This window comes from Silurus aristotelis (assembly GCF_946808225.1).
Source record: "Silurus aristotelis genome assembly, chromosome: 9".
Lineage (NCBI taxonomy): Eukaryota > Metazoa > Chordata > Actinopteri > Siluriformes > Siluridae > Silurus > Silurus aristotelis.
Genome location: NC_139582.1, coordinates 7,132,359 through 7,156,539, shown reverse-complemented (window position 1 = coordinate 7,156,539; position 24,181 = coordinate 7,132,359). Strand labels below are relative to the sequence as shown.

The following is a 24,181-nucleotide window of genomic DNA, read 5'->3' as shown; positions in this document are numbered from 1 at the left end:
CCCTTATCACTACCTTCCAAACTGAATATCCTCTCCCCCAAAGCATCCACAATATCTTTCAGGGCAGCTTCATCAGTCACATTGAAAAAATGCTTATCATCTGGATCAGTGGCAATGTCTTTGATTTCTTTGAGAAAAGCCTTGGCATCAATTCCTCTACGATTGTAGTAGCCAAGGACCTGGAAGGAGTGTAGAGATTTAGAGAGAACTGATAAAGAGAAAACAATGACCACAACAAGCAAACAGCTAAGCAAACATTGTCCAAACTCATTTTTGTTATCTATATAAATCATTTGAAGACATGCTAATTTAACATGCTTTATTCCTTATTCTATCGTTATCTACCTTGGATTGAGACAGTGCCCTAAATTATAGCAAATAATTAGTTTATTGAGTTATTGAGAAGTTTATTAAGAAATTATCTAGTTTAATGAGTTAACTAGATAGATTTATATATTGTATATAAAATGTGAGCGAAACATGAAGAAGACTCACAGCAATGGCATATCGAACAATGCCATCTTTCTCACAATCCTCTATGACTTGCTTCAGGTTGGGGCTGTCGTGTGATTCTCCGTCTGTTATGACAATCATGACCTTCTTGGCTCCTTTTCTTCCACCTTGTTTAAAAGCCTGAGATCTAGAAATAAGTGTGAATTTAGCAATCAGATCCCTGAAAGATTAGAAATCTAGCAGTTAAATTGCATGTACTGCAGTTTCACATGCTCACTATATATATATATATATATATATATATATATATATATATATATATATATATATATATATATATATATATATATATATATATATATATATATAAATGTAGGAGGTAATACCTCACAAATCCTGCAATGTACATTGAATATATTGAATACAACTTACATAATACCTTACAATCTTTGGAACCAAGCCTGTATAAGGAATTTCCTAATAAACATTATATAAATACATTAACAATAACTGTTTACATAATGTATTATATTACCCTTAATGTAATCCTATTAAGTAAAACACTACTTGCTAATGAAATCCTAAATAAAAAGCACTTGTTGTACAGGTAACCTTAACCAGCCTGTCTTTTTACATATCAAAACATGAGAGTGGGCGCACACCTGGTTGCATGGATCACGGACTACCTGACAGGCAGATGTGTGTTTGGGGGACTTTTAATATAACTCAGAGACCTGTCACATGCACACCCGGCCTACACTGCTAGGAGGGGGCAGGAGGACGACTCAAGTCTGGACAAGCTGATAAGTAAGGCTGGCTAAGTTGTGGGCTCAGAGGTGGATAGTCTGACATCAGTGGCAGAGAGATGGGCACTGAGCAATCATGACAATCCACTGCATCCATTGCACAGCTGCATCTCTAAGCACAAGATCAGCTCCAGTGACAGGTTGCTGTCACTTCCCTGCTCCACTGAAAGACTGAGGAGGTCGTTTCTCCTCGATGCCATGCAGCTCTTTAATTCTACTCAGAGGGGAAAACGTCAATGCTTACATTCCTCACTCTTCCGAACACAGGACCTCCTAAAATATACTGACTTGCACAGGACCTGTTAAAAACAATTAGATTTGCACAGGACTTTGTATTTTTTTTTATTTAATTATTACATTTTTTTCCTCTATTCTTTAGTATTTATTGCATGCCTTATTGCCAAAGTTTGCTGGAATTTGTAAATTTTCAATTTGGATGAATAAAGTCTTTATATATCTATCTACTGTATCTAAAACACTATGTATTAGGGTATGCTGTAGTACCGTGCTACATTGATGCCTAATGCCGTGTTGGTCTCCTCGCCGCCCCTCTGATCTATTTTTCGAGCAGCCTTCACCACATCCTCTACTGAACGGTAATCATTTAGCTGGAACTCAGTCACCACCTTTTCTCCATACTGAACAACACCAACCTACCATGGGCACACACAGACACACACACACACACACACACACACACACACACACACACACACACACACAAAGCAAGTATTTCATGTATTATTGTTTGATTTTATATATATATATATATATATATATATATATATATATATATATATATATATATATATATATATATATATATATATATATATATATATATATATATATATATATATATATACACAGTACACTGGTGCTAATATATACTGGTGCTATATATACACAGTACACTTGTGCTAATATTGTGGTTTTAGAGTTCACAGAGAGCTTAGATTAGATAAGTTTTTTCAGTTGAATGAAATAATTATTATTCATTTGTTTTTACAAAATATACCTGAATCTGCCCTGGTCCAATGTAAAATTTCTGCAGGATATTGATGAGAAAGTCTTGCACTTCATACCACGGATAAATAGAATTAGATCCATCCAGAACTATAACGATATCCATGTAAGTCTCACATCCTAACAAAGAAAACAAAAAAACATTTGCAATCAAGGGACAATTTCCTAATTAGAATGTTGTGACTCAAATTCGAGCTTTGTTTGGAAACCCAACAACTGCAAGCAGAGATTCTAGCAGATTTCTAGGCTGTCAGTTTCCACAAACTCAAGTGTGTGATGACTTTCAAGCTTTATAGCTTTTAAATGTTTCAGGAACGGAATCTTTTTGATTACTCTTGAATGCTGGCCATGATCAAAAGGGGAATCTAGGAATACCAAACAAAAGAAGGTTGCCTAGTTAAATCAAGGTGCAGGGGGTGTGCAGGTGTGCTGAGCTTACTTTGGAAAGCTGGAGCGATGGTACGTGAAAATTTAAAGCTGGCATTGACTCTGGAGCAGATTCCTGTGCTATAGTAGGAGCTACCACATTCGTAGGACCAGAGAGGACCACACGCCTGCAAGTCAAAGAGTTCTTTCAGTTTTCAGTTTCACATTTCTATACTCAGATATACACTTTGCTATCTAACAGAAGACATGCCAACACATGGCTGCATATGCATATATATATATATATATAAATAGAACCTCATTTCTATATAGAATATTAGTAATGAATGTAAAAATACTAAATATATATTTATATTTCCATTGTAATGAAGCACTTAACTCATAATCCAAACCAAAAGGGCAGTTGCTGTAATGAATATCTTTATTAAAATACTATGTGTACTGTGTCATGTGAACATATAGTATTTCTTATACTCATGCATTTAATTTTACAAAATGAGCAATATATATTATGCATTGTTGAAAGTTTGGTCATATCAATGCATGATCAAATGAAAAGTCTATGCACACTCTTGTTTACTTACAGTATGTGCGCTATATTGAATATTTTAGGCATTCTTAACCTCAAATTATTTTATCTGAGTAAGCAAATTTGTTTCAGAATGGTGAAATTATACACATTGTATTATACACATATACAAATATAGTCTGCACAAGCAGCTGCCCTTTTTTATTTATCAGGACAAAGAATGATGTCCAGGGAAATGACCTACAGTACATGTTACAAATAACATGGATGGAGGCTAGTTTTAAGTTTTTTAAAGGTATATCTTATGTCTTTTTAAAAAGCTGAAGCATTCCTGTGAATACAATTATTTTATGCTGTATGTTTAGGATTATGATGCCCTGCCTAGTTTGAATTGACATTTAATAGTTGAGCTTGCTTAAGCTTAAATAATTTATTATTGATATATGACAAATTTGAACATTTTTACTCTTTAACTCACCACAAAGCTGTTGTCTTTGGGATTAGAAGTGAGCGTCATCCCTAGTCTCATTTTATCCTTACGTTCGGAGACATTTGTTAAAGATATCTTTCCTTAAACAAAAAACAAAAATGCAGGATTAGACAAATTTCTAAAATACAAGGCAAGAGAAATATGAGAGCCTATGCACCCTAAATGCATGTCTCGCCAGTGGCAGTTAAATCCACAGCATGCAGACTCTGTAAACTATATAACACCCACACAAACACACACAGTGTCATCCATATATACAAACCCATACAGATGTGTGTCACACGCAGAAACAGATGTGCAAATGTATATATACAGAGGAAAATATAAATCATAGTGATGGTCCCCCCTATTGCTTTTTACACCAAAAGCTGGCTGCTAACTTTTTACCCAGGACCACAATCGTAAGATTCACCCAGTTTTTACGAGGTGTTTTGTGAAATATTAACTCTGGTACAGTAAAGACTTTTGATTCCTTTGAAAGAGTATTTCCATAATTAACTAACAAGTTCAAAGCAATATAATGTGTAGTGTGTAGTTGAATACCTAAATTGAGCCTTGTGCAGCTGGGTCCTGGGTTTCTTCTGTTTAAGGAACATTTATACACATCACCTGTCTGATGCTGGCCATTCATTTCCAACGGAGCTCCAACCAACAACCTTAAGAAAGAATACAGAATTGGAATGTTTTACTGTTTGGTATAAAGATTTATATGTCTGTCATACTTGTTCAAGTTTGAATATGTTTGTATAACCCTAAAATTCTACTTAATGCTAATCAGGTTCATTGTCGTTTAAATGAGGCTATACAAGTTTGTGTATATTTGTAAAAGAACCAACTACATTTGCTTTCCGAGTTCTTGGGGACAAAACCCCTTCAGTATTGGTACAGGTATAGGTAACACCTATTTCAGGTTTAACTCCGATTATGGATATTTGTCACACATAACATATTTTTGAATAGATAAGTGATTTTTACATTAAACTGCTTGGTCCTGATCAAGGTAATGGTGGATCCAGAATCTATTATTTCCACTTGGTGGAAAGTGGAAATTCACAATGCAAAATATGATCTCAGCCAATCCACCTACAAGCATGCTTACTGGAATGCGAGAAGAAACCAGAGAATTCTGAGGAAACTCATGCCAACTAAGGGAGAACTTGCCAAACTCTGCATAATTCCAGTAGCCTAAATTTAGGATCAAACCAGGGAACCTGAAGTGAGGCATTATAGCATTCTAGTCATTCTGTGCCATCATTCTGCTCACAATATACCCTGTCACATATTGTTCCATACCTTCCTAGTTTTGTCCTAAAAACCTTTTGCACTTTAGACTATAATCTAAGAAAATAGGGTATTAGACATTAAGACAATGTCTGTTGTGAAAAGCACTATAGAAATAAACTTGACTTGACTTGACTATTAGATTATGCTATTTTCCTGCCTGTTAAACTCACTATTTGGAAATCAACAAAAAGATCCAGGAGATATTATGTGGTTATCAGTAGACTGCTTGCTCTTTGCTCGGTAAATGTTACCAGGTATTTTTAAATTTTTTTTGCTAGAGTTAAAAAGAAGAAAGAAAACTATCTAATACCATCACTAAAAGATCTTAATTTCTCCCAACAAAAATGGCTTAGTAGACTAATGTGTATGCAGATTGAGGTCCAATTTTATGCACTTTATCTGTATAAATGTGTGTGAAAGATTGTGTGATATGTAAGGCTTTGTATCTGTGTGTTGTTATCTGAAGTGGCATAAGAAGAAACATATTATTCCACATTATTTCCAGCTTGCAAAAATGTTAAAAGGAAAAGAAAAGACACACAAATAAGCCGCCATGCACCAGTGCCTAGACACACAATATTGGTAAAAAAAACCTCTTTTGTGACAGGCACATATCAGGTCTCATGTTAGATTAAAAATCAAAAACAGGAATCATTTCACCTTTTATTGAGTGTGTCTCTATGCATTTTTATGTAGCAGATGACAAATCTTTTAGGGTTCTCAAAGAATGAAGAAAATCCTTTTCCAGCTTAACATTACATGATTTGTTTAGGTCACTGTGCACCTATAAATGTCAGCAAATATCTTTATTAAGTACTAAGTACAGAGGGAGTACCAAATGTTAGGCCTGAGAGTGCTGTCCCTTTCAGTAATGTATTTCCTCCACTGAGAAGAGAGACCTTGCACCTTTGGAGGATCTCAGAACCCAAAAGAAAAACAACTGAGACAGCAGCAAAGCAATGTTGCTGAAAGTGTTCTGTAGAGCAGAAAGAGAACAAAAAGTTTCTTTCTTCTGGAAAAGCCAGAGGATCTTATAACTTTTGCCTGCATTTTATTTAGAAGGAAAAGCCCTGCCAGTAAATGTAAGATTTTTATTTATTTATTTAAGGAAAAGCTTTTGTCCATTTCACACACCAATGACTATTTTCTCCCAGTTCGAAGTCGTCTAATCTTTCAAAGCTTTCTTACTCACTTAAATAAATTGTTGAAGTATATTTGGGCCAGACACCTAATAAAACCCGAGGTCTGGTGCTTAGCAAACCATGTGCCACTTATATCTCCATCATTCATAATGATGACAAATGGTTTGGCATTTTAGCAGGCTCCAAACATGTTTAAACATGTCACGCACATGAACTGTTTGATGATGTTGAGGGGCCTCATATGAAAGACAGAAGGAATTAATGCTATACAATTGTCTCTTTAGTAGTGCAGATGCCAGTAGCTAAGTGGACTGATACTCGATACTTGTTCAGATACAGATTGTTAATACAGATACAGAAGTTGGCACACAAGCCAGAGGTCACATATCAGGCCCCTTAACCCAATAAAACAGTTCAGTACAATGTACTATAATCCTTTTCTGAAAAACTAGACAGACAGTCCTTAAACAATGTCCCCAGGTCTGTTAACAATCTTAACAAAATGGATTTAACTGGTGCTAAAATTTTGATGGCCATGAATATTGTGATTATTACTGACATTTTTGCTGTCTCTGGCACTTTTATTTTACCCAGGAAAGTTCAAGTCAGGATATCAATTCCTAAAACCTGAATTACTGAGAGAGAGAAGGCTGCTATTTTTTGCATTGATGTATGGCTCCTTTGCAACAGCCAGGCCAGAGAAATGGCAAGCTGTTAAACCATTTAGAGTGTAACTCATTAGGGTCAAGTGTCCTTCATGTACCGCTGCTACCGAGGGGCCAAAAGCACACCTTTGCTGTATAAGTAACAAAAATCCATCCATGTTCTCAGAGAAAATCTTGGCTTAGAGAAGAATGCAATGAGGCAGAAAGAATTAATGCACTCTGAGTGTTATTCCCATAAGCACATGGAGGGATATGAAGCCTCACTTCTCAGGTATCAAAAATGCAAGTGTTGAGAGTGACAAGCTCTTAAAACACACACACACACACACACACACACACACACACACACACACACACACACACACACACACACACTTACTGACTCTCTTACACATACAGTACATCACAATAAAAAGACCCCACAATCTCCAAATTGTGGTCTGAAACTCTGCATGAGTTAAAGAAAAGAACTATTATAAGACATTATAGACATTTTCCACGGCTCAGAAACAAAAACTGGCCCCAAGAAAACTTTGGGAACCAGCTCCTCTTTATTTTCTGTTTGCTAACAAAACTAAAAGTTACTGCATAATCATATTAGTGTACAATGATATTACTTCTACATTCTTTACTATCAGTGCTGTAGTACCAAGTACTTGATTTAACATGATGTTTTTACTGAGCTAACCAGTTCAAATGGATGCCAATTAATATACAGATAATAAAAGGTAACTGTGGAACTTGATGATTTTAAACTAGATTTATTGGTGTGGATGATTTGGGCAGTGGATGCATCACAGCTATTGTATAATCCAGTTTATTTACCAAATAACTCTATGGTCTTCCTGCTGCTTCAGAATGTCAGTAAAGCCAAAATAAAGGTCAACATTCAGCATGGAGTTTTTTAGTGAAACTCAACCTCATTGTCAGAAAAGAAACTGGTGAAAGAGGTGGCAGAATAAACATCAATTACCTGAGGGATTTTCATATTTATTGTACCATCTCCTTACCAATGCTTCTGAAGGCACTAAATACTAAAAATAAAGTTTTTTTTAATCATGCTAAGCACATAGATTGAAGGTTATGCCTAGTACAAACCAAATTTGGTTTGACAATGTAGGCTCAGCATTTACTCATATCTAGATGCAGACAAAAGTAAATTGTGTGTGCAAAAAGCATTTGAACTTTTTCTAACAAGAGACAGATTAGAGCACTAAAGGCATTGGATTTCAATGGCCCATGCAGAAGAATGGAAAATGGCATATATTCATATCAGAAATACAGATAAAAAAAAAAAAAACATATATATATATATATATATACTAAGCTCCAACCAAAGTAAGCTGTGTTTCCACTCCTGATCTGCTACTCACTCAAGAGTCCTTTACTGAGTAATTCCCTCCATTTTCCTTGGGATTCTGTTCCTATCTAAATAGACTGGGTAAATGGCAACAGTAGAAATACTAAAGGAGCCTTTAGGTTCTGTATAACCTGAAACATGCACAAAGCTGTAAATTATGGTTCTGGTAACTAATGCTATTTGCTGAATTAATTAACATTTAGATATCATGAAGATCAGCATCAACAGAACAGCACCCACATTAAATTATTGGAATGAAATAAATAAAATGATTTACTAGACTATTTGGTGATCCTGAAAGAAAAATCACGGTCAAATTATTACAAGGAGATCTATGGGAGAAAAGCCTTTTTTTTTTTTTTTATCACTTAGATTATCTCTTATCGAACACTTAAGGATTGTTTACATGGTTTTCTTTCGATATAAACAACATCTTTAATCATACACTGACTTGCAGTGTCTTGATTATGTAGTCCTCTTACTTCCAGTGAAGCTGCTGTATTTTAAACCCAGAAAAGACTTACGACAGCTGTTGCACAAGCTTTGAGCATAGTCAATACAACAACTTGAATGTCCTGAAAAAGAACAAAAACACTTGTGTACTAACAACCAAACATCAAACAGATCAGCCAAGGCATTTATGGCCTTAAATACAAATATAAAAAACCTTAATAAATCAAGAGTCAGTGACATCACCAACAACCTCCACAGGGCAGGGGTGAAGTAAACTTTAAAAGCAGCAATCTACGTAATGCAAACCAATCATAAGCAGTAAGAATTAGAAAGCCAGATTGAAATTCACAAAGAAAAGTGATGGCCTGCAAAAGTTCTGAAATAAAGATTAACCTCTGCTATGGTGATGGAAACACCAAAAAAAAGGATCAGCTCACGAAATGGATGAGCTCACTGGTCAAGCACAGTGCAGATATTATCATGGCTTGTGCTTATTTTGCTGCTTTTGGAACTTATCTTTATTGATGATATAACATCATGTTAGAAGCAGAATGAAATCAGCACCATCTTGAAGATGAATTTCACCATCTGAAGAGGAGACTGAAAGAAGACACCTGCAAAAATAACTACTAATAATATAATATAATTTAATAAAATGCCTAGAAAAACATCATTTCAAATGTTATTTTTATCAATTTACTTTTAGATGCCAATTCTTATTATATATTTTATTACAAATTTCATTTAAATTTAATGTATTTCTTCGCTTGCATTTAAATACAAGCCTTTATATAGTCTCTTCACTTGATTGATTGTCATTTAAACATTTCAATTTTTGCCTACTGTTACTGATGCGAATTATTGTGCTTCTCTCTGTTTTGATGATTATAGAGAAAGATAGGAAGCTAGAGAATATGGCAGATTATATGCATTTTGGTATGACGTGCAACTTTCCAAATAGTTAAACAAACCAGATGGGTCAAAAGGTTTTAAATGTTTTGGTCAGATCGACAGCATATTCTTAAACTATATACTTACAAGACATGGGCCAAAATGATGAGAAAAGTAAAATAAATAAATAAATAAAAAATAAGCCTAAAAATATCTTAACTGTTGTAGATGTTTTCAAGTAAATATATCAAAATATTGTTTGCATCATTTGAAGGAGAATCTAAATTTTGAAGACATATTCTGCCAAACACCACCTGCTCAGTTGTTGGTCCTCTACTTTATGATATATTAATACTCAAGTTCATTATTTGTTCAAGTGAGAAAACACATAAAATAATGCCAGTAAACTATTACCCAACACTTACTGCATGTCAGCAGGAACAAAGGTGCATGGCTTAAATGTACAGACATGTGGTGCTCCCCTACAGCGCACTTCCCACTTTAAAGATCCCAAACAACCTGGTGATTCCCCAGACTACTGAATTCCTGGAATAAGCAACACATTCATCATCCCAGAAAAAATATTCTGTGAACTAAAGCATCTGCACTAGAACATGAGAACTGCATAAAGCAAGCTGTGTGGAGCAGTGCATGCTTTAAACATCAGAGAAACAAGAGGAGTCAGTCAGGTTTCACTGGAAGTGGAGTTGAATGGCTGGAGATGGATTAGGGGAAACAGTTCAGGATAAACTAAAGGTTTTAAACTAAAAAAATTAACACTAGCATTTTTTTTACAGTCAGTGAACTGTCACTTCTGTCCATTTAGACTTCACTTAACTCTTTATTCGGTTGATTTGAGGTTCTGATTAGCATTTTCAGGCTACTTACTAGCTAGCTTGATGAGTGCTCATTGGCAAAACAGTACTTTTTATAATGACACAAATTGCTAACTAAAAAAACTAATTCAGATTAGTAAACATTTATTTGTGCCTACATTACATGTTAGTTAATAAGCACCAATTATAGGTTTGCAAAGTAGCTAACTTATTATCTAAAATGCAAGGCAGAAACTATCAGAAATAGTTTGGATAACAGTAAATGAATGGTCAGCACCATATTAACAATTAATATATCTTTTTTTTTTTTATATTTTGAAAGTGGTGTTACCATAAATAATGGTAAATTATAAAATAATGCAATATATCAATTTATGTATTAAAATTTCCATCATATGACCTGCAGTTTCCCAAGCAAAGGTTTCCAGACTGCCCAGTTGTGCATTTTTACCCAGTATGACATCCATTTGCATTTTATTCATTAATAGAACTTAACATATGTTTTCTAATATATCACATGAATAATGCAAGGATCCATCAGGAAGTCTTTTTTTTTTTTTAAAGAAAATTACAGACTACATCTTGTAAAGCATTGGTGACATCTTATCAGATATAATGGCAAGTTCATGAAAGAAGTTTTGCTGTGTGATAGATCTCACTGAATAAAGTTAGTCTGATGTTTTTGTTGAGCTAATTCCCCCTAAAAAGAAAAAACTTTTAATAAAATAAAATAGTAAACTCTGACATTGTTCATACACTTACAGGATTTTATATGGTCATAAAAGTTGAAACCACTTTGGCACCATAAGTTCCTTTTGGTCAAAAACAATGCTAGAGCCCCGTATTTAAAGTGCAATAACGTTTATCGGCAATGCAGCATATTACATCTGATTTGTAGCCATAGGGGAGAATTTGTTTGTTTGACTTTTCACAATTTCATACCTGTTAATTGGATTCACATGCTGATTTAGCTTTTTAATAACCTTTTGTAAATCTTAATAAGTCTATTAGAATATACCTGCTTATAATTTATAATTAAAGATAAGATATTAGCCACTTATTTGTGGAACAAATTTCATGCTTGTAAGATGATTGTATAGCTGTTAAACTGTAAATGCATGCTGAAGGTGCACAAATCTAGCTTGTGTGGTCTACAGTACATCTCAAAATTTTTTTGATTTATATTTTGTCAGGATTTTGAGAAGACCAGAACTGAACCTAAATGTACTGTGTGTTTCCATGTTTGCCAGAACATATGTGCAGAAGGACAAAAAACCGAGGTCCATGTAATTTTATTACTGACCACAGTCGACTGATATGTGTTGACCTTTCTCCAAACAGCAGTGCAGGGGGCCAAGAGAAAGAAAGGAATACCAAATCTCTGAATAAATTGACTGCTGACAGTAGGGAGGACTAGAAAGGAGGAGCCACTTCCACTTACTCTGACTTTGGCATTACCTAATATTGGCATTATGAGTCATATTCAAGCTGCTAAATATGTTCTACAGCTGCGTTTCAGGGATCCAGTTTATTATAACAGCGTAGGAGGAAGGAAGAGGAAAAAAAAAACCTGGATTTCTTTTTCTTATGGACCTGACATGTTGCTTGAAAAAGCACTTATCAAGAGATCTCCTGAATGGACTGCATGTATGCACTGTTTTGCATTCACACCAAGCCAGCAGTGTCTCCTAGTGCCTGAAGCACTTCCTCTGTTCAAAGTAGCCTTACACCATGTTGACAATTAGCTAGTGTTTCTCCTATTCCCAATCACCTAGAGAGGCGCCAGTGCAAACACTCAGGCTTCCTGATGCTTCAACACACACACACACACACACACACACACACACACACACACACACACACACACACACACACACACACACACACGAAGTAACCGCACAAACTTCCATTAATTCTATGGAGTCCGCATGCATTGTTGCAGACCTTTAACAATCCTTTATGGTGGTTTAAAAAAATACAACTTATTTCCATCAGTAAATGCATTTGACAATGTGGTTTCTCTGCAATGCATCACAGATTACTTAGGGGATGTGAATGGATGTTTGTGAAGTCTTTGGGTCAAAAAAGATTGGCTTTTGACAGCTTATATCAACAATGTAGGACTTGCTAAAAAAAAAAAAAAAAAAAAAAAATTAAGAAAAAAATAAAGAAACAAAATGTCCACACAAGGTCAAACAGTAAGCTTTTGGGTCTTACCAAGATATAAAGACACATACAGAAGCCAGGCATACCAGGTATACACACACACACACACACACACACACACACACACACACACACACACACACACACACACACACACACACAAACTAAAAGTTCCTTAGCCAGTAAATGATTTCCAGATGTGTTTTGACTGATGGGAAGAAGGGGGGGGGGACTAGACTATTTGGCTGCAGCTCAAATGAGGAGATCTTTGTTGATATCTCTGAATATCGGCGCAGCTAAATTTATAACAAACTTTCTAGTTTCAGCTACAGGCTTGGCATTTACACTAAACTATTTGGAGAATGTAAACTAGAGAGAAGCATTTTCATCATGGTCTGAAGAGAAATAGGAATGCCACTGTGATTATTCAAGGTGGCAAATAAGTTTAACCCTAACCTTAACCCTTACCCTAACCCAAATTAGAAATGACCTTTAAAACAGATCCGTTAAAGCTGCATTTTACATGTGGTATGTTTCTTCATAATGGAACAAAGTACTGACTATGTATTTAATTGTATAATTGTAACAAAACTGATTTTGCACTGGAGCAAAAACATTCAGCAGCTCTCTTTAGCCATGTTCAAGTGATTTAATAAGTATTTAGAAGTTTCATGATTATAACCTAGTACAAATCAGCAAAGTCTGGAGATTGATGTTTCCAGAGCCAATTCAAGCAAATCGCCAATCTGAAACACATAAAATATGTTTATATTTAAATAATTACAATGAGCTTAGGGATTCTGGTGCTAATTTGTTGGTTTTATTTTGTTATGTCTGTGAGAGTTTAGTGGTTGTCTCCTGCTCTGAAGTCACAGGGAAACATTGCAAGCACATTTTCAGTGGCATTTAATAATAGTCTCAATTCTAAGGACTAAGTCAGGTTTGATGTCAGCACCTATACAATGAACAGAGGCTTCTTTTTTCACTCGACATTGTCCAGTGACATTTAAATAAAAATGAATCAATATTAAAAAGCCAACATGAAAGTCTTGAAAAGAACATTGCTGAATTCAAAGTTTTAAAAGCTGGGCTGTGTTATTAGAGAAACTCATAACGAGCTATTAGACGAAGACGGAAATTATTCTGAAGGCGGAATTAGCCTGAAAATTAAAAAGCTGATCTATGTGAGTAGTGTGGACAGACGAGATGAGAAATGGATCAGCTAAAGCACTAAAGAACTGATTACTGTGGAGGTCATGCTTACATGTAAAAACAGTAACATGCAAATCCTGTCAAAAATACTTTAATCCCCTCTGAATAAACTGGAATAGTAATTTTAAATGACATTAATGAGCTCTGTTTAATAAAATCTTGTTTGAATTAAACCAATCATATTTGAAACAACATACGCCCAGTTTTATAGACATGCAGTGATAAAAAAGATACCAAAAGCAAACTAGGGGTAGCAACACTAACTTTATGCAGGATATAGCTAAATGTGCAGAATAGCTGTTCCAAGATGTAAAATGATTGACCACATAATGAGCTTGAACATTCCGAATACCCAGAGGAATGTAATTATTTGATTTCGAGTGTGTTTTGATTTAATCACCATGAATTGACATATAGTTAATTAAGGCTAAGGGAGAAATAGACCATAACAGACCTCTCATAGATGTGATCTGAGGTCAGAGATGGGGTCTAGTTGGAATGACAAGACTTATTCCAGAAGGAAAAATCTTCCCACAACACCCACGACCTTCTACCGCCAAAATGAATACACAGAACTCCAAATGGAGGAGAAAGTCAGAAACCTGATGAAAGATGTTTTGGTTACAGGATACCATAGTTTGCAAACTGAACCTACAACTGATTTTGGGGATTTTGGTCAGCATGGAAGCTGACTGAGGCTGTGCAAGTCAATCCAGCAACTTATAATAATCAGATGAGTGTGTGATTCAGTGATTTAGAAGTAGCCGTGATGTAATGTATATACCATAACTCAATAATCAACACACAGACAAACAGTTTCTGTGGTCAGAACATACAATACAGTTGCCAGTATCCTTACGGATGATGTCATATGGATGAATGACAAATGCCCTGCTCATTACATTCACAGAAAATGTATTAGTGGTTAACCACATAAGCCATGATATTAGGAGTTTTTCTGTGGGATTTTGGAAAAGTAACAATTGTGTGCAGCATGAATAATGTTTTCTTCTTTACATAATAAATTTTTAAAATGTGTTTCATTGACCTTACATGAACTCGTAAAAAAATCCACTTGAGAACATTTTTTTTTTGCCTGCTAGAAAAAAATATATATATATTTCTCCATTTTCTGTTTTGTCAACATTGTCCATTTTGCAGCAGAGCAGCTTTCATTGTAGCTGTTACAATTTATACACTACCCACACTACAAGCTATCTGAAAACACAAGGGAAGTAAATGACAATGAGAATGAATATAAAAAGACAATCTTACCATTTCTTCCCACCAGCTACATGTTGCTGTACGGTGTAACCAAACTGCGCCTGCTTTGGTCCCTTAATGACTCTGTGGCTCTTGGTGTCTACATTGAAACAGTCATGGAGCCCTAAAAGAAAGCAGAAATGGGTCAAACACAAGTCATCCAAGACATTTTTATTTTTTGTATTAATTGGCAATGTGGATAATATCTGAAACATTTAACAGAAACTGAAACAGAAATCTGCTGCCAAGATATATAGTTTGTAAGTGTGAGAATGTGAAATGGTAATTTAAACTAAACCTCACAATGCCATACAAAACCTCAATAGATCACACAATTGAATTATTGCTAGAATCCTACTTGTAGCATCGTATTTTTTGTACTACATAAATACATTTTGTGCATTATATACTTTTTGTCCATTATATACATATTGTACATTATAGGAATATTCTATACTTAAACATATCAATTACACCACAAGCAATTATTATTGTGTAACCTTGTTATAATCAGCAATTAACACGATAAGCTTGAAAATATACTCAAATGTTTTTGGGCTGAATGCATGCCTCGTTAAGGAATCTGTTATCACTCAGTAGGAGTTCCTGCTGAAGCACAGCTACCCCATAGTGTGAGGAGCAACTGACCTCTTTGACACACTAAAACAACAAATACTCTCATGGAGGTCCATTGGTACATCTTGGTGAAGATCAGCCTTTTTTACTCACTTACAAAGAACAAATCTGTGTTTTCTTTCAGCTTTAACTGTTTTTCTGTCAGCCATTCAACAGGTCATTGTACAACTAGTTTGCCTCATCAGGGTAAAGTAATCAATCAGTCAATCAATAAGCCAGTCAATTACAGAAAGTGAAAGGTCAACGTTAGTAAAGTGAAACAACAGACTGAGCGCAACTAATGAACTTTTAGACTGTGTGTTCTTTTAATTGGAACTGTATGCACAACTAAATAATTTTTAATGTTTTTCAAGTTTTAAGGGTCATTAATTTAATCATAGACTTCAACATAGACCTAAAAGATTTCTCCCAGAGAGTCATATATACGATTATTTTATATGATTTTATATATATATATATATATATATATATATATATATATATAAATATATATATATATATATATATACACATTCACACATACATAAATTAAACAGAAAGAGTGGAAGATGTCATCGAACTTTTTCCAATGTCCAGTTTTGATGAACTTGCATCTAATATAGTCCCATTTTCTGATTCCTGAATGACAGGAGAGAAACCTGGTTTGTTGATTAGGTTTTGTGTAGAGGCTATTATGCATGCCCAGGAGATCTGCAATTACTGAAATACTTCAACCAGCCCATCTGTCCCCAACAAATATGTCAGGTCAAAATGACTGATATTACATTTCCCCCCAGTTCTGATGTTTGATGTGAAAACAGAATCTCTTGACCAGTATGTACATGATTTCATGACATCATCCAGCACATTGCTTGAGGTTTTCCCAAGTAAATAATCCTAGTAAAGTAAATAACTGTCTGTTAAAAAGGATTAAGAAAACTCTTCGGTGCTGTTTAGTCTCCTCATCTACATCTCTGGATGATCTCAAGCAAAGCAGTTCTGATTTCAAATTAAACCTTGTTAAGAAATTAATTTTCTATTGGAAAATTAATTTTCTGTAATTTCCAAATGATTTATAGTACTTGCTGAATACATTATATGCTTTAGAATAAATAACTGAATATTTATGCTCAGACTTTAAGTGGTTAAAACAATTTACTGGTGACAACGTTGTGAAACATGAGGCCTTAATCTTGCAAAGGATTTACTTTTCCACTTGCATAAGTCAGTAATTGAAGAAAATATGGAAAAAAGGAGTGATGGTCTTTTGGCAGACAGGAGAAGTTAAGTTAAGCCTTCTTAGCCTTGACCTGACATTATAAACCCGTCCTGTATTATGTCTTGTTCCTTCGTTTTACTGTCAGTTATTTAGAACTGCTTTCTCATCTGGCATCGACGATATGCTACTGTGGTGATAAGGCTGATGTCATTGCACCTTGTTTTCCAACACGAACTAAAGCTGACTTTTTTTAATTGCCTTTTGGTTGTATTCCAAGGCATAAAAGCATCATGTCTGTAAGGAGAGAAGGTGAGAAATGTTAAATGTTATTCTTTTATATACTTTTAAAACTAACAACAAAAAGGATATCAGTGAAAGCATATGGAAAAAGAAAAGAATGTTTATTGTACAAAAAACTATCACAGATCGTAGTTTATTTTCCTGTGTAAGAGTTTATCGTTTTTCTTTACAGTAATATGTCTCATGGAATGTACACTCACAGCCAATAGAAGAAAACATGAATTTGACCTTGCAGGATATCCCCTCTGACATGTATGAATGATAGGTATATATTATATATTAATATTATATTATATCCAAGTTATATAAATATATAACTTGGATATGTTTTAGAGTAGTCAATGTGCATCTTGTATAGCAGTACATATTTATGTAGTCTGAAAATAACTCAATATACAGCCTAAATAGCTAAATAGCCGGCAACACAAGTGAGTACACCACTCAATATTTTGTAAGCACCATTGTTATCCAACACTGCCTTAATGCTCCTGTGGATGGAATTCACCAGAGCTGCACAGGTTGTTGCTGAGATCCTTTTCCATTTCTCCATAATGATATCACAGAGCTGCTGGATGTTAGACACATGGTGCTTCTTCACTTGAGGATGCCCCACAGGTGCTCAATAGGGTTCAGGTCTGAAGACATACTTAACCACCCCATCACCTTTGGCAAGGCAGTTGTCATCTTGACGGTGTGTTTGGGGTCGTTATTATGTTGAAAAAGCTGCCGTTCGGGTTTCTGAAGGGAGGGCATTATATTCTGCTTCAGAATGTCACAGTACATCTTGGAATCCATGTTTCCATCAATGAATTGCAGCTCCCAGTACCAGCAGCACTCATGGAGCCTCAGACCATAACGCTACAAACCATCATGTTGACTGTAGGCAAGACACAATTTTCTTTGTACTCCTGACCAGGACTTTGCCACACATGCTGGACATCTGAGCCAAACAAGTTTATCTTTGTCTCATCAGACCACAGGACACGGTTGAAACAATTTATGATCAATCTGTTTGCGAACTTTCTTGTGAGCCAGCTTCATTAAAGGTTTACTTCTGGAACAATGGCTATGCAAAACGACTTTTTGCAGTGTGCGGTGTATGGTCTGAGCACTGATGAGCGGACCTTCCGCTTCTTTAACCTCTGAAGCAATGCTGGCAACACTCATGCGTCTGTTTTTTAAACCAGGGCTGCACCTGATGAGGTTTTGCATGGTTACATACAGCAGTTGGCAGTTATTTAGACAATTATAGCTGAATGTTAAGGTATTTTTTATTGGACAGCAATGCTGCACATTGACTACAATATATCCAAGTTTCATTTTTATAATATTGTCCCTTGAGAAGATATACTAAAATGGTTGCAGGAATGTGAGGGGTGTACCCACTTTTTAAGTGAAAATATCATGTTAATGTGAAAATATTATGTTAATGTGAACCTTATTGAGTTCATTGAATGTTGGACTCATAGTAGTACTATATGCGATTAGAGACCAGCATGATAGTGTTAGCACCAGCATCAGCATTTAAACAGAGGGTACAGATGAGGGGGTAAAAAAGCTGGGCAGCTAAAGTACTGCTGCATCAGTCTCATTAGGTGAAGCACAGACTAATTTTACTGGTTCCATTATGATCAGCAAGTCAGATGGCTTTGTGGATAGCATTTAACCTGTTGTCAGGCTTCCCTTTTGGGGATTTATAGCTGAAAATTACCTACCTAAATTAAACTATTCAATTATTTAGTGAGAAACCTCTTTTCAGATTTCAGACTCATGGAGGACACTACATTTATACTATAATTTATATACTATAAACGTACTTATATTAAACAATGACTGGACTTAATATGGATCATTGGTGTAGCATAAAAAATATTTAAATCGTTTTCAAAATATTTAATGGCAATAACCTGCACAAGAATGGTGACATAAACCAGTCAGACATAAATGGTACATATGAACATGTAAGCAACAGAAGAAATGGCCTTTTCTGACTGGCTCATCCGTATCTCTATTAGAAGCCTAAGCAACTGTTATGACAGTCACACAAGGTATACAGGTAAACCCCGACTTACGACATAGATAGGGACCGAAAAAACGGTCGTTTTAAATTGAGTCGAGAAGAGTGACTACTCTATGAAGCATTCCGACGCAGACATAAAGAGGCACTATAAACACATTAAAATTTTTTATATAGTACAAATAAAGCAAATACAAAATAAGATCAGGAGGCTTGCTTTTCTTATATAAAAAAAAAAAAAACTAACATTTTATAACCCACATGTGTGTATAATCAGTGAGTGGATTAAGTTAGAAAAGATGCAAAAGGAAAGCTAATAAGCATGTCATGATCCTGAATGCAGTGAGGTATTTTGTTCCCTGATTTATTAAAATTCCCATTCCAAGCTTCAGTAAATTTGCATGATTTCTTGAGCAATTAAAAAAAAAAAAAATACGGGACTCAAAGGCAAGATTTTAGGAAAATGATCACAAAAACTATTCAAACTATCAAAAGTGTTTTGTATTTTCAATTTCATTCTTGCATCAAAAGCAATCAAAGAGGGGAATGAACGCAAGAGCACAGGGAAGCTGCAGTTTTTATTTCAAACCTTAATGTGGCCCGACAATTTAATACTCCCGCTAATATCTGCATCTCGCAAAGCAGTCTTTGCCTTGCTTTTTTTTGTGTACAGATGCTCATGCCCAGATAAATAAACCTCAGTACCGTGGCTGCTGGCTCTGCATGTCCAGACTGAGATTGCATTGCCTTTGGCCAAGAAGCAAGCTGCAGGAGCTTTACCACAGCCATGCTGACACACAAGTACCCCCAGATCAGACAGCACTGAGGATCCAAATTCAAGACAGATTCAAAGATTCAAGAACTTAAAGCACTGATTAATTCCTGACACAGTCTAATTACCAAGAATCCCAATTAACAATGAAGATACTGATCACAAATTAGTGTCCCAGCATGGGCTGTTTGGTAGAATCCCCCATCCATAATAGACCCAACTACACTGGGTCAACAGAGAATTCAAAATTCATAAAAAATCTATTATTGGAACAATTGAATCAAGCCAACTGACAATGCATTCTCTTGAGACATGAGACACGACTTTAAAACTCAATCAACTTAAGACATGGTGGTTCTCAAATCTGAAACAGATGACCCCAAGTCTTGGATAATCTCAAAAATAAAACCTGATGTGACCTGGTCCAAAACTTTTGATGCAAACTCAGAACAGCTCTTCATTATAAACACAGCTAAGGTAAAAAACAAAGCTGCCAGCTGTAAATGATTGCTGTCTGTGATAGACAGAACACCTCCACACATCTGCTTGTCTCTCACTCATCACTTTTTTTCCTTCACAAATATTTGCACATATTTACATGTGGAGCTGTTCTGATGCCCATCGGCTAGGATTATGAGCAAGCAGATTTGCTTCTAATACATTTCACATGCCTGAAATTCATTCGTTCCGACCACTTATACGGTCTTGCACTTCACTGTACGTAGAGTCTATTCATATGTATGTGATTTTGCTTGGAACACAAAGGGAATGGTGAAACCAAACATCTTTCCATCCATGCCAACTTTCCTACTGTGTGTTCTTTAGTCTGGAAAACTAATCACAATTCTAATGGAGAGATGCTTTACAGGGGAGGGTCAGTGGCACGAGACAGAGTGTGAGCCCTTGCAAAGAAAATTAGCTGGAAGCAGTAGCTGGGTGCTGTCCAAAATGCTCTTAACCACACTATAGAATCACAATTACTCATGAGTGAAAGTACTCAAACTGCTCCACTGATATTCATAAAAATATAATGCTTACAATCTGAACATGTACTGTATATAAAAGAGGCAGGAAAACTGGAGAACTTGACAATTCATTTACCAAAGGGAAAGTGACACTAATACACCAAGGTGATAAATATTCCAAAAATGTTAAGGGTCTTTACTCAAATGAAAAACAATATTAAAAGGTCTAATAATTTTCAAAGTAAATCTCCAACAAAACTTCACAAAAGAATCAATGTCTGGTACAGACCTCATTCTGGTTTCACTGATGATTAATTAATGCGCTTTTCACCAAGAAACCGAAGTATCTGACTAAACATTAGATATGATAACTAACAAGGGTTTTACTCATTAAAAAATTTTTTTTTACTCTTTATAAAAATTGCTCTGATAAACATTGTGTTTGTAGTCTCATTTTTCTTGTCACATCTGTAAATGTTTAGAGTTAGATTAACTCTTCCTGAAGCTAAAAGGTCAGTTTATGACTTATAAGGAAATGTACAGATGTAGAAATTGGGAGAAGAAAGAGGTGTTTGGTTTGGAACGTAGTAAGCAAGCAGTCAAATGTATTCATCGAATGAAAAACCCATGCCAAATACTTAAAAGCATGAGTTAGATTCAGTGATGTAGTCTTTAATATGGACAGTATTGTTTGGTTGGATTTTTTTTTTTATAAAAGTCACGAACAAACACACACACACGAAATAAAAAAAAGAAATAAAATAAAATATATATACATATAAAAAATATAAATATATATAAAACCTAATCTCTAAACATATTCTCACATGGATAGTTAAACATTATTGGGTTCACATAAAGAGGCTCTATTTGGCACCATCCCTTTTCCCAAAGGGACAATCTAAATAACTATTTAATGTTCAGGACTGAATGATTTAACTTTGACAGCTTTCATATGCATTAATTCATACAAATTGCTACACATTTTTAAGTATGACAAAGTGTTTTCCATGCATTCTTTTTTATCTGACCATAAAATATTGTCTACTCTACCTACAGTATACCATGCAGTTGTTAAGATTACCATGAGTAGCTGCTCAGCTGATAGATATATTAAGGAAAAGGCAGGATGTAATGAGATTCTGCAAAAGTACTGCAAAAACGTTGCTTGACCAGTAGCAGTCTAGACCTCTTTCTGGATGACAAGCAGCTGAGGGGAAACCAAACACAAAGCAGGTTTTCCTTCACACACATCTCTCTATCTCTCTCTCTCTCTTTCTCCCTCCCTCCCTCCCTCTCTCTCTTTCTATCTTTTATTGATCTCATTTACACATGCATGTTAAATGTCCCCAGACCTGCACTAGTTCAATCACATTGTACATTATCCAATTTCAGACGGTGTCTAACATTATATATGACTTTTGGTCTGTGTCTTCCCAGCTCTTCTGTCTGTTTTACCAGTAGATAAATCAATTCCTACTGGACAGGAAGCCAGGATTTCCAGCCAGCGGCCGAATTTCTCCAGCAACACAAATATTTATACACTAGCTAAACTAATGTTTGAGCACAAATTAGAACAGCACTATGAAGGAGTCATAGTGTAACGCTTTCCCAGCATTGTCAAAAGATAAGGATGTAAAAAATTACTTCAGTTAATCATATTTCATTAAATAAATAAAATCTTGTCAAAACGCACTGTGTGAGTAAAATAAACAAAGAATCTCATTCATTAACCCGATGAGGTAACATCCAAATGAAACACTTTATATTTTGTAATGATATAACCTGTGCTCCTAATTACGCCTAGTTTGATGTCTTATCTTTTATAAGCCAGCAGGACTCCACTCCACATGACAGAAGTGTCCATTTAAATAAGCCTGGGTGCACTAACTGCCTCAGGACAGCTCTCAGCTGCCAGGCTCTTGATCTCGATTTGTGAGCTGCTGTAATTGTAATTTCACTGATAATTGAACAAGGCTGTAGCAGGAAATCAGCCTTTTTTTGTACAAATACATTTGTGCTAAAGGTCAGGTTATAGAACTTTCATTTCAAAGCACTCCTCAAGTATGGTAGGCAAAAGAATGGGTGCCTGAGTATTTAAGTTGTTCCAGTGCAAGCTCAGCATCTGTCAAAGCAGGAGGTTTCTGGACAGAAAATGTTTATTTTGGTCACACCATGACTTTTGTATTAACTCTGCTCTGAGAAAAGTCCTAAAGAAATCATAGCCGGAGTTGCCAAGCAATATAAAGCAAACAGCTGTTTCTTTCTAAAGAATCCATCAAGGGCCATCTCTTTAAAGCCACAGGAAATACATCATGTGCACACACACACACACACACACACACACACACACACACACACACACACACACTCACCTGGCCATAGGCAAAGGGTCCAAAGCAGCAAAGTGCAGTAGTACTCCATGTGTGTGTGTGTGTGTGTGTGTGTGTGTGTGTGTGTGTGTGGGTGGGTGCGTTTGTGTGTGTAAATGGGGGCAGAATGTCTGTCTGTGTGTTTTCCTTAAAGCTCCAGGCCTGACTGACTCCACTGCTGCTAAAAACCTTCACTATATCTAGGGGAAAGAGGAGGAGACTATGGCCAAAATGAAAAGGAGGTGCACATTCAGCTAGCAGGCAGATCATCCTGTACTCTCACTTATTTTTTTTCCTCTTTCACTCATGCTTGCTCTCTCTCTCTCTTTCTCACTGACTTTCCATCATTCTATTAGTATCCATTCTGTTTTCTCAAAAGTGCCATTAATTATGCAGCCACTAAAATCTTTTGTATGTTTGTATCACATGTATGTGCAAGCTAGAAATTAGTATACAAATTGAATGTACTGGATAATCTACTGATGTACTGTAACTACAATTGTTTTTTTTATATATGAATCAATTCTGCTCCAACAATTTTCCAGTATTTAGTTAGACGTTTTAGCCTACTTAGTTAGATTTACCAATTTTAAATGCATTGAATTAGCATGATGGATGCTCTAATCTGTGGTTTGCATATCTCTGAGATAGCTAAAAAAAAAACATGATGTGGAATTCCCAACTCATCTTTATCCAACATCCAACCCAGCCAAATAATTACATACTGCATAACATCTCTACTATTCAGACTACAAACCTCTTCTACAGTCTCTGCTATGTTCCATTAAAAGTTAAGTAATAGATCAGCATCCACATAAGCTGATTCATGTCCCCTCTTTCAATTCATGTCTCACTCTGTTTCTAACACACACAAACACATTCACTTGGATGTCAAAGTGCACTATACTGGTATATCCCAGTGGGTTCTCGTTCACTGTGGCAAATACACACAATAAAT

At 35.5% G+C, this 24,181-nt stretch overlaps 1 protein-coding gene across 1 annotated transcript in view; it reads right to left on the bottom strand.

Moving 5' to 3' along the window:
- Positions 1–23,397, bottom strand: part of itga11a (integrin, alpha 11a) — a 51,781-nt gene extending 28,384 nt beyond the window's left edge. The window contains exons 1-9 of the mRNA XM_083549879.1: positions 23,227–23,397; positions 14,976–15,087; positions 4,235–4,347; positions 3,680–3,771; positions 2,725–2,839; positions 2,278–2,405; positions 1,764–1,912; positions 496–640; positions 14–179 (exon numbers count right to left, since the gene is read on the bottom strand). Of these exons, the coding sequence (XP_083406005.1) occupies positions 14–179; positions 496–640; positions 1,764–1,912; positions 2,278–2,405; positions 2,725–2,839; positions 3,680–3,771; positions 4,235–4,347; positions 14,976–15,087; positions 23,227–23,275 (1,069 nt within the window). The 5' untranslated portion in view covers positions 23,276–23,397. The remainder of the gene's footprint in view (positions 1–13; positions 180–495; positions 641–1,763; positions 1,913–2,277; positions 2,406–2,724; positions 2,840–3,679; positions 3,772–4,234; positions 4,348–14,975; positions 15,088–23,226) is intronic.
- Between the last annotated feature and the right edge of the window lie 784 nt (positions 23,398–24,181).